This window comes from Terrapene carolina, unplaced genomic scaffold, assembly GCF_002925995.2.
Source record: "Terrapene carolina triunguis isolate 2854851 unplaced genomic scaffold, T_m_triunguis-2.0 Scaffold397, whole genome shotgun sequence".
NCBI lineage: Eukaryota > Metazoa > Chordata > Testudines > Emydidae > Terrapene > Terrapene triunguis.
The window spans coordinates 1,789,125-1,800,139 of NW_020664748.1; the positions used below are offsets into that span (position 1 = coordinate 1,789,125).

The 11,015-nt window shown below is 59.3% G+C and overlaps 2 protein-coding genes across 3 annotated transcripts in view; both read left to right on the forward strand.

The window, feature by feature from the left end:
* The first annotated feature begins 129 nt into the window (after nucleotides 1–129).
* On the forward strand, nucleotides 130–3,075 carry FDPS (farnesyl diphosphate synthase). 2 transcript variants are annotated; one of them, XM_026658087.1, is made up of 8 exons: nucleotides 130–266; nucleotides 393–473; nucleotides 630–752; nucleotides 1,111–1,199; nucleotides 1,599–1,671; nucleotides 1,936–2,013; nucleotides 2,106–2,240; nucleotides 2,612–3,075. In XM_026658087.1, the coding sequence occupies exons 2-8, from the start codon at nucleotides 426–428 to the stop codon at nucleotides 2,810–2,812; spliced, it is 747 nt and encodes a 248-aa protein (XP_026513872.1). In that variant the 5' UTR covers nucleotides 130–266; nucleotides 393–425; the 3' UTR covers nucleotides 2,813–3,075. The 2 variants fall into 2 exon arrangements, with proteins under 2 accessions (XP_026513872.1, XP_026513871.1); XM_026658086.1 differs by lacking the exon at nucleotides 2,106–2,240 and having other exon boundaries at nucleotides 181–266.
* A 704-nt stretch (nucleotides 3,076–3,779) lies between these two features.
* The window catches only part of RUSC1 (RUN and SH3 domain containing 1), a 26,557-nt gene continuing 19,321 nt past the window's right edge, over nucleotides 3,780–11,015 (forward strand). Inside the window, exons 1-3 of the mRNA XM_024219940.3 lie at nucleotides 3,780–3,864; nucleotides 6,311–6,515; nucleotides 7,045–8,712. Of these exons, the coding sequence (XP_024075708.2) occupies nucleotides 7,128–8,712 (1,585 nt within the window). The 5' untranslated portion in view covers nucleotides 3,780–3,864; nucleotides 6,311–6,515; nucleotides 7,045–7,127. The remainder of the gene's footprint in view (nucleotides 3,865–6,310; nucleotides 6,516–7,044; nucleotides 8,713–11,015) is intronic.

The following is an 11,015-nucleotide window of genomic DNA, read 5'->3' on the forward strand; positions in this document are numbered from 1 at the left end:
CTCCTCCTCACAGTGCGTACAATGCAGGTGGGCTTTGTACCTCTCTGCACCATGGACAGGGAGCTGTGGGATGAGGCCCTCCTGGGATGACTGCACAGCTTCCTTTCCCCTTGCGTCCTCTCCAGATTCTGGAATACAACACCCCAGGTGGGAAGTATAACCGGGGCCTGACAGTGCTGGCTGCCTTCCGGGAGCTGGTGGGGCCAGAGCAGCAGGACCCAGAAAGCTTCCAATGTGCCTTGACCGTTGGCTGGTGCATCGAGCTGGTTAGTGTTTGCTCTGAATCGGGCTCTTGCTGGGGTGATATCTCAGTGTCAAGGTGGGATTTTGGGATGCAGAAGCTCCGTAATGGGACCTTGTGCAAGTTTATCTTATAACTCCTTTTATTGTAGGTCCAAGCTTTTTTTCTGGTGGCTGATGACATCATGGACTTCTCACTCACCCGACGTGGCCAACCTTGCTGGTATAAGAAGGTAATAGAGGCTGTTGGGGTCTTAGTGGGGGCACTAGGGAGGGTGGGAATGAGGGTGAGATGCCTGGGGTATTGGGGGACAGGTTGAGGAGTCTCTAGAAAGTGGGCGTGGAGGTGGCTGGGCCTGCTGGTGTAACTTGTCCCTGTTCTGTTGCAGGAGGGAATTGGTTTGGATGCTGTGAATGATTCCTTCCTCCTCGAGTCCTGTATCTACCAGTTGCTGAAGAAATACTGCCGAGGGCAGCCCTACTACGTGCACCTGCTTGAGCTCTTCCTGCAGGTGGGGCTGGTCCCTGTGCCCCCAAGATCTCCCATCTCCTCCTATCCCTGGGTCACCCCCACCTCACTGCATTCAAAGGCACTTCAGACCTTGTTCAAATCTCTCTGCTTTGTTCTTGGAAAGTCTCTGCCTTTCCTGTGCATTGCTCTGGGGCTGCATCCCTACAGCATTGGAGGGGAGTGCCTGTGGGGCAGTGACAGTGAGATGGCAATTCCTGTCCCTCCCTTCAATGATGGTCAGGGAGTGGCACTCAGGCTCCCCATGTGCTGCCTGGGGTAGGTGGCTCCTGGGTCTCTTCTCCGAGGGTAGTGTGAACATTGTCATGTAGGGTTGGGTCCATAACATCTCTTGTCCCCAGACCACATACCAGACTGAGCTGGGACAGGCACTGGACCTCATCACCGCTCCGCCTGGCCACGTTGATCTTAGTCGTTTCACTGTGCAGAGGTGAGGTGCTGGGGCAGAAGAATCCTGCCCGGCGGGGGAGGAGTGGAGTCCTCCATTCTCTAGGTTGAGAGGTGACCTTAACTCTCAAATAGTCCTGTCACTTCAGAGTTCTGCTGGGCACCTCTGTCTAGCTTGGGAGTGGTCAGAGAGGGGTGCTCACCTCTCTCCCAGGCCCACTGGGCTCTGGGGACAGCCCTGCAGGAGCAACTTATCCCTCCAAACCAGCTGGAGAAGGGACACACTGTCTCCTCAAGCTGGGACACTTGATTCCCCTGTTGCGGAGCAGGACTTGTACCCGACCTCTCCCACAGGAAGTGACCCCAGTGTCTGCGCAGACCAGATACAGGGACTTAAGTTGACCTGAGGCCAGTGTTACTGAGTGTGGATACTGTCTGGCAGGTACAAGGCAATCGTTAAATACAAGACTGCCTTCTATTCCTTCTACCTGCCGGTTGCAGCTGCTATGTACATGGTGAGTGTAACTCCAGTTGCTGGTTATGTGGGTTCAAGCAGCAATGGAGAGGCCATGGGATGTGAGCCAGGGGGGGTCCCATGTCAAGGGGAGTGGGGATGTGTGGGTGTGGAAGGGGTGGGAGGCTGGGATGGAGGGGAGCTGGTGTCTGAGGATCAGGTGAAGCGGGGTAGGGAAGAAAGGTGGTGGGGAAGGATATAACAGGCTGGGGGATGCAGGTGCTGGAACATGCCAGCAAGTGTCTCAGCCCCTCCCGTCTCTCAGGCCGGCATTGACAGTGAGGAGGAACATGCCAACGCCAAAGCCATCTTGCTGGAGATGGGCGAGTTCTTCCAGATCCAGGTAGGAGACTCCTCCCTGCCCCAGGCTGTTCCTGGGCACTGGGACTGGGAAGCTCATAGTGCGGAGGCCTGTAACTGGCTCTCTGCCCATAGGACGACTTCCTTGATTGCTTTGGGGATCCAAACCTGACGGGTAAGTTTGGCACTGACATCCAGGACAACAAGTGCAGCTGGCTGGTGGTGGAGTGCTTGCACCGCGTTTCGCCAGAGCAGAGGCAGCTCCTGGAGGTAACATCAGCAGCTGGGTAGAGGGTGGGGAGGCAGCTTGGCACAGGTGGGAAACAGTCCTGACCCTGAGGCGCCAGCTTGGCCCCAGCTTTGTTCCCCTAGCGTGAACCTGTTGGCGGAGAAGGGGGACAGTTCTGTACCTAATGTGTATCTGGAAAAGCTCACAACGCATGAGCAGTCCAGCCAGCAGACCCTGACGGCTGCTAGGCTCTAACTGTCGGGGGTCTAGTGACACAGAGTGCTGAGCCCTATGGCAGGAGGATGCAGAGCCCAGAACGGGGGGAGATGATGGCTCCTGGTGCAGCTGGTTGTGGCAGCCAGCAGCTCCATTCTGGGCTGGGCCTTGTCTGACCCTGTTCCTTGGCTTCCAGGAAAACTATGGGCAAAAAGAGCCGGAGAAGGTGGCCAAGGTGAAGGAGCTGTATGAAACTGTGGGCATGAGGGCAGCCTACCAGGAGTGTGAGGAAATCAGCTACCGCCGCCTGGAGGAGCTGGTTGAGAAACATGCCAACCGCCTCCCTAAAGCAATTTTCCTTGGCCTAGCCCAGAAGATCTACAAGCGTCAGAAATGACAGCGTGGGCTGGCTCCTCAGGGCTCTGACAGGAAAGGCGTTGACAGGCCTCCTTCCACGAGGCCCAGCTTCTGGCATGGGAGCTGACTCTTCAAACTCATCTGCTATGGGGAAGGTGATCCCTCCCCTGTGCCCATTCCATTGGGGATGGTGAGCTGTACAGCGCCTGAGATGGTCTCTTCTTGGAGTGTATGGCAGAAACCTGCTGTCCATGTAACAGATCAGCTGTGATAGCAGAGATGCAAAGCATTTGTATCAATAAACATAAGTTATTGTAGCTGCTCCCTGTGTGATGATGGGGACACACCCAGCCCCAAGAGCCTCTCCCTCTCTCACCAACACACCTGCCTGCCTGGAAGGGAGGGGGGAGTGTGACACCTGTGCCCTGCTCAGCTGGTGTGAGCAGTATTGCTGCCCATCTGGCCTGGGGTGGACATGGGATCTGGTCCCAACGAGCTCAGCTGGCCCAGAGATGAGCTGGGGAACTGCCATAGAACCTGACCTAGCTGCACCACTTGTGTTCCTTTGGCAAGATGGGCCTGGGGAAGGGGAGCGTCTCTAATCTGGCCTCTTGGTAAAGGGCCTGTCCAAAGCATCCGCTCTCATCCCACCTGAGCAGGCTGCTGGGGAGACACTCACATGCACAGGCTCCCAGGGAGTGAAAGCTGACAAATGAGCAAAGCAGGTCCTAAGGGTGGAGGGACAGATCCAGGCTGGCTGGTTGTAAGCTCTGGTTTCCTTGTGGGGGTGGAGGGCTGGGGGGGGGGGGAGGTTGTCTTGTGCAGGCAGTTCCTGGATTTGCAGCCAGTGCAGGGTATTTCTGCAGTGTGTGGGGGGCGGGCAGTGGAGGATTAGTCCAGGCATGAGGGCGTCTGCAGCCCAGGGAAGGGAGGGTTAATGGCAGAGACTGGCGGAGGATGGATCACTCATCGCTGGCTCCTCCCTGCAGCTGGTGAGCTCAGCAGAGCTGCTGCAGCCTCTTTCCCCATCCCCTCCAGCCGCAGAGCCATCCCAGGAGCTAGGCAACCGTGCACTGCCTGCCTCGAGGACAGGTGAGCATCCCCCTGTGGGGCACAGAGCAGGCTCCAGCCTGGCTGCGCTGCCAGCCACCAGCAGGGAGCCTGCTGCACCTGCTTGCCAGGGCGTCACCCAGCTGCAGTGGGAACCCCTTGGTCCAGGTGCAGGACCTACACCCCTCAAGGGGCCGGTCCCCCCCCCCAGCACCCTCGTGGAGCTGCAGTGGCCAGTGGGTCACACACCTCCCAGCCAGGCACCGGTGTGGTAACCCCTCTCCAGCGCCAGCCTGTTACATCTCTGCGCTTTGCAGCTGATTCCCCCTCCCCTCACAGGAAGCGTGGAGGCCCCCTGTCCCTGCTGGGGGTCCGCTCCTAGCCCGTCCCCTCTCCCCTGAGTGTGCGTCCCATCGAGGGCTGCCTGTGGTCGCTCCAGGCTCAGCAGGGAGTGGTCCCTATCGGAGCCCAGCTCCAGCCCTCCTCCGATTGCCAGCCCCAGCGGATGTGCTCTTAGTAGGGACTCAGGGAGGAGTTGGATGGTGACCCCCTCACTCCGGCGGGAAGGCAGAACTGGGGGACTAGATTGGCCTTGCTGGGCAAAGCCCAGGAGGCCAGGCCAGAGCAGGGCTGCTCCCTTCCCTCCCTGCTGGAAAGGCCATCCTCCTCTCTCTGCTGGGCAGGGTTACAGGACCCATTGGAGCGGAGCAGCAGCAGCTCCCTGGCACTGAGACCAGCCCCCCTCCATGCAACTGGGCACAGGCTATGGGCTTGTGTAATTGCCTCCTAAAGACCTCGCCACCTACAGCCTGCGTGCAGGCCCTTCTAGTATTGTTATGGGTATTGTGCAGGGCCTAGGTGCCCCAGTCGCGCCCCAGTCATGCCCCAGGTCCTCCTGGTGCTGGTTGATGTGCAAACAGAACAAAAAGATGGATGCAATCAGGACAGAGAAGGCACGGGGAGGGGGGGACAGGCTGAAGAGTCTGCATGCAGGTTACAATGTAACACCCCCCCTCTGACCGTATCTGAGGAATAGGACGTTTCCTGTTGCCTGTGTGCTGAGCTGGGAGTCTCTGCTGGGCCCTAGTGTGACTTTCTAGAGCTGCTCCAACCAGGACTCCCCTCCAGGGGCAGGAATTGCAGTGCGGAGCACAGAGCTCTACCTCTGGTTTATTTTTACAGCAGTTGTTGTGAGTGTGGGGGTCTGGGGCTGAGCAAAGATGCCAGCAGCCCCTCGAGCCTGAGCCTCTGTCCTTGTTCCACCTGCCAAGGGGCCCCAGCCCTCTCAGGTGTCAAAGGAGGGGTCGTGTACCTGGGGTGCATTCGACGCCGGGTTCTGCCTGCTGAGACTGATAGCACAGGGGCCTGGGATTGTGTGTGGATTGTGAAACGTGGCTTGTGAAGAACTGGTTTGAGATCCTCCAACTCGTTTCATGTGGTAGTCACTGATCGGCCTCATTAAAATGGGAAGGGGTGGCACCTCCCACCAGGGCTGGGTCAAAGCCAGTGTCCCCAGAGGGGAAAGGCCTCACCTCCCATCCCACCCCAAACCAGCCAGTCCCCTCCCCGCTCTTTGTTACCGGAGGGTCTCCCTACCACTCACGGCTGGTGAGTCTGTTGGAGATGCAGTAACCAACAAGCAGGAAGAAAATCCATCAGGCCAGAGGTGATTCAGGCTCCACCTGTGGCTCGTCCCAGCCACGGAATCCCCCTTTCCCACCCGCCCTGGCTGGCCGGGCAGAGCTGGGTGTGGCACAGGGAGTCCAGCAGGGCTGGGCATGGTGCAGAGGGCAGGTCCACGTGACAGGAAATAGCAGTTGTCATGAGAACAAATCCCTCCTTGTGAATTATTGATGACCAAAGAGAGAGAGATGGGGAGGGGAGAGGAAGGGAGGCAGGAAGGGGTACGAGTGCAGAGGCTGCCTGGCTGCCTCTTATGTTGGTGGGGTGAAGCAGCCTGAAATGCTCCAATTCCCTCTCTCCGAGCTCATAGGTGGGGGGTTGGTACCAGCAGGGGCTGGGCAGGGCGGGGCTGCCACTGGGGGTGGGGTGGGGGGAATGAACAAGTCGCCATTTGGCTGCTAGGATGTTACCGCATCACTTTGCCCCGTGGTGCTTCCCCCAACATTTAGCAGAACTCTCCTTGTGGCCTAGGGTCAGCGAGTGCCATGCTGCGAAATTCTCCGAGGCCCCTCAGAGATCAGCGTACACACGCGCACTCCCCATTCACTGCAGAGCCCTGACAGCCACGCACATCTGGAGTGGTGGGGGGACCAAAGGAAGTGGAGGGTGAGCTCCTGGGAGATTCAGAACAAACCAGATGTACCTGGAACGGGGAAGCCTCCCGAGAGGCCTCGGGTCAGGAGCAGCTGTTGGCACTGGGGCGGGGCAGGGAATGTGACCTGCCTCCTGCTTTCCTTTGGAGAATGGGACCTGCATGCAGTAGCAGCGGTGATGTCTCTGTGCTTTGTCTCTTCTATCCCTGCAGTCCATTTCTCTGCCTGCCCATGTGTGGGGGCAAAACCAAGCGACTCCCCGGACATGACCCCGGCCTTTTGGCTGCTCTCCTCTTGATGCTGGGGAGCCTTTTGACACAGCCCAGAAGCCTTCCTGACAGCGAGGCTGAGCCTTCAAGGGCATCATCTCCTTTACTCCGTGTTGCTGAGACGCTGGCTGACGGAGACCTGGCAGAGGTACCTCAGTCCTGCTGCCTCTGCAGATCCCCGGTGGCCCACAGAGCTACCAGCCCACGTGATGTGAAACCCCAGAGAACAGCTCCCAGGGCCAGAGAAACTGGGGACAGACTCTACCCAGCCCAGAAATGCAGGGCAGTTCCCTAAGACTGTATACCTTAGAACATTGTCCAGAGCCAAAGAGGAGTCAATTCCCAGCCAGACCCATCTCCCTGTCCAGAGGGGACGGGGCTCTCAGGATTCCCTGACTGGATCCATCTCACTGTCTGGGAATTCTTTTTGTTACTTGCCCTCAACTTCCTCTCTCCTGATTCCATCCCATTTCTGCCAGCTGTGACCCCTTGTAGCAGCCTACACTCCCATCATGCCCTCCTAGTATCTGTGGACCATGAGGCTGTCGCTCCCTTTAGCTGAGCTGCCCAGATCAGCCCCTTAATTCTCTCCCCATAAATTGGTCCCTCTGGTGCGTGCCCATTTGGCTGATAACCTGCCTGCTCCAGCGACTGACAAGCTATTTTGCTGTTTGCAGGGAGTTGGAGCTGGGTGTTCAGAGCGACGTGCCTGTGGGGGCCTGTGACAAGCTGAGGAATCCAGGCTTTGCCAGCCAGCACCATGCTGTCCCCAAAGAAGGGTCTGCTGTGCAACCTCAACCACATCCACCTGCAGCACATCTCCCTGGGGCTGCACCTCTCCCGTCGACCCGAGCTCCAGGAGGGCCCTAGCACGATGGCTCCGGGAGACCAGACAGGCTGCAGCGACTGCCAGGAGAACTGTGGTGCCCTGGAGGAAGTCGACGCCAACTCCAACAACACCTCCATGCAGTGCCGGTGCTGCAAGTCCCACCCGCAGCAGACCCCAACGCTGGATCTCCGGAACCAGCCTCTCCTGGAGGATTTCCCTTCCCTGCACATTGAGGAGGAGGTGGCTTCCCCTTCAGACCCGGCTTCCTCCTCTGTCAGCAGCTGCTCCGATTTCAGTTTGGATGACACGCCAGTCTCTGTTTACTGCAAGGCATTCCCTGGTGAAGAGGCCCTATCTCCGGACAATCAGCCAAACATCGTCCCCCTGGAGGATGCCCATGATGCTCCCTCAGTGACTGACAAGGGGCAACCGTCTGATGGGAGAGATGCTAACCTCAACCTCCAGGTACAAGAGCGACCAGACCCTGGGGCCCGGGAGACCCCAGACAGCCTGTGCAGCAGCAGTTTGCTTGACTCCCCATCTGATGACGCTGACTCTCCCAGCGGGGATGGGCAGGAGACCATGGCAGAACCGCTCCCCACCAGTGTCTGTGCTGAGTTGGACTCCAACTGCAATGCCTTGCCTGCCCTAAGCATCCAGCCGTCTGGTCTGCCTGCGCTAGCACCAGGAAAGCGGGGCCCCAGTCTGAACAGTGCAGTGAGGGCTCCCCCCCCAGTGCCCCCAAGGGCTAAGAGGGGGCTGCAGGTGCTGAACAGGAGCGGAGTGGAGAGGCCTGTCCCAACAGAGGTGCCCGCTGGAGACCAGTGCAGAGATGCCGCTCGGAAGACTGTCACCTCATTCCATGAGTTGGCTCAGAAGCGGAAGAGGAACACAGCTGGGCCACCCACCGCACAGGCCAGGAAGGACCGAAGCGACTGGCTAATTGTATTCTCCCCCGACAAGGAGCTGCCGCCCCCCAACGAGCTCACCTGCTGCAGCACCCTGTGCCCGGAGCCGCCTGGGCACCAGCTGCAGCGCGACGAGCAGGCAACGCCCCCCAGCTGCAGCCAGAGGGAGGTGACCACGTTCAAGGAGCTCCGGTACCGCAATGCCATCAACAAGCAGAAGGGCCAGCTGGCCTGGGAGCCGGGGGAGAGAGCAGCATCCCAGGAGCAGCCTGAGCCCCAGCAAGCAGCAATGGGCAGAGACGTCTCCAGTAGCAGCAGGCTCCAGGGTCCCGACTGGGCGCTGGCTCCGCAGCTGGATGGGCACCTCCTGGCACTTACGGAAAGCCACCAGCCGAGGAGGCAGTCTCGGCCTGGGCTGCAGCCCATCACAGAGGGGCTGCCGGGTGACACAGAGGAAGGGGGGCGACCCCTGGAGGGCTACGTCCTGAGGAGAAAGATGCCTGGGTCTGGCTGTGATAAGGAGGCACTGGGCTGGAGGCTCGGGGGACCGGAGGGGGATCCCTGGGTGTCAGGGAAGGCCCAAAGAGGACACAGAGCTTGCAAGGAGGGTAAGAGCGCCAGCTGCTATCAAGGCACTTCCCCCTCCTCAGCTATAGGGGTTCTCCAGGACTGGACTGGGGCTGGGGGCATTTCCCCATGTATGGAGGCCTGTGTTCCCTGGGGACAGAGCTGCAGAGTCCCCATGGGGTTAATACAGGGTTTCCTCCTCCTGATCCTGGCACACCCCCATCTCCATCACTAACCCCACCTCTCTCTCCACTTGCCATTCTTCTTGCTGCTCTTCTTGCCCCATTCCTGGTGGGCTGCAGGGCTGGGGGATGTGGAACTGGCTTTGGCTTGGGGTGAGCTGCAGGGTCCTGGAAGAGGCAGACTGTGTTAGGTGTGCCTGAAATGGGTTTGTAGGGCTGGGCTGAGGCAGTGGAGTGGGTCTGGGGTAGGTTTGGGGGACAGGTAGGCAGAGTGAAGTGGTGGTGAATGCATGTTGCATCTGTGCACTGAGCTGACCAGTTCTTTGCTATGCCATGCGGATGATTTCTGTGCAGCTCAGCTGCTTTGCAGAAGACCCAGCCCCCCTGCTGGGAGGAGGAATCACACCCTTGCCTTCCTTGTCCTAGCAGCTCCTCGCATACACTCCCCCCCTCCCCCCGCTGCACTCTCCTTCCTCCATGGGTGTGCTGCAGCTCACCACGCCGGTGCAAACTCAGGCATAAAGGGCTTGGAGCCTGTTTGACTGCAGGAGGAGAGGGACGCACTGAGCCAGGCGGCAGGAGAACCCAAGGCCATGGGTTAAACAGCTGATCCAGCTGCGGCTCCCTGTGTGTTGACTTGGGGAGTCAGCCTGGCCCAGGTCCCCTCAGATGGAGTGTGACGCAGGCAGGAGTCCTGCCCCAGCCTAAGGGCTCTATGATACCCTGTGCCCCGTGGGATCCCCGAGCAGTTTCTGCCCAGGGAGCATCGGAGATGTCGCCTCGTTGGGCCCGAGGCTTTGCTGGGGTCGCACGCTGCTCTGGGCTGAGAGATGAAATGGGCTTTCAGTGGGGTGGGTGTTTCCATCTGGGGGGCTGAAGGGGAATTTTTAGGGGCAGGCGCTGAGGAATGGCTCAGGATGGGGGACAGAGCACTGCAGGGAATGCTGATACCAGAGCTGGGCCCCCCATTAAACCCTGCTTCCAGCCAAGGTCCCCGAGAGCCCTTGGATTGGCAGGCTCCTAGGGCTGTTCTCAGTGTCCGGGAATAGCTTCTTTCTCCCCCTGCTCCCTACCTGCAGTGGGTGGTTCCTGGTGCTCCGTTGGCTCCTCTGGGTTGGCAGGAGGAGCCCTTGGTTCAGTGGCTGCTGCAGGAGCTCCTGGCTCCAGAGACCCTGAGCAAACCAAGCATCTCTAGGGAGGGCAGTGGACGTTGCTGGCCCATCGGGCTGCAGCGTTGTGCCTGAGTGACCATGTCTTGGCACTGGAGGAAGCTCTCTGTTGGTGGGGATAGCCACAGCCTTCACTCCCTGCTCCCTGAGAAGGGTGCCCCAGGACTCTGGATCTGAGGGAGACCAGGACTGAATTTCCCTTTCTCTGAAGGCTGCCTCCATACTTCCAACATGCTCACCCGCTTGGCCCTTAGCACCTCCCTCCCTCTGTCCTGTTCTCTTGGGGAAACCTCCCAGGGGCTGGGGCTGGGCTCCCATGGACCCTTTCCAGATGTGGAGACGGGGCACTGCGGGTTGGGGCCTGCGCAGTGACAGAGGGCACAGGCGTGTCCATGTGTCATCGTGGTTGTGAAGTTGCTGTGTGTGTGCTGTGACTCCTCTGAGCTAACTGTCTCTCCATCTCTCTCTCCTCACCCTGCCGCCCTATTGCTGCTGCCCCTGGGAATGGCTCACGCTGATTTATTCGGGGGTGTCCATTTTCTGTTCCATGCTTCCTGGTTTGTTTGATTTCCACCCCCTTGTTCTCCATGCCCACATATCTGCCTCTCTCCACTTCCCCCGCTATGTTCTCCATGCCCCCGTATTCCTCCCCGCTGTGTTCTCCACACTCCCCTTTCCCTCCCCGCTGTGTTCTCCATGCCTCCATATTCCCCCCCGCTGTGTTCTCCATGCCCCCGTATTCCCCCTGCTATGTTCTCCACACTCCCCTTTCCCCCCCGTTGTGTTCTCCGTGCCCCTGTATTCCTCCCCGCTGTGGTCTCCATGCCCCCGTATTCTCCCCCGCTGTGTTCTCCACACTCCCCTTTCCCCCCCCGCTGTGTTCTCCATGCCTCCATATTCCCCCCCGCTGTGTTCTCCATGCCCCCGTATTCCCCCCGCTATGTTCTCCACACTCCCCTTTCCCCCCCGTTGTGTTCTCCGTGCCCCTGTATT

Coding starts and splice junctions, on each gene's coding strand:
- FDPS (XM_026658087.1), top strand. CDS start 426: ATGGACTTCTCACTCACCCGACGTGGCCAACCTTGCTGGTATAAGAAG. Junction 474..629: donor AACCTTGCTGGTATAAGAAG/GTAATAGAGGCT, acceptor GTTCTGTTGCAG/GAGGGAATTGGTTTGGATGC. Junction 2,241..2,611: donor AGCAGAGGCAGCTCCTGGAG/GTAACATCAGCA, acceptor CTTGGCTTCCAG/GAAAACTATGGGCAAAAAGA.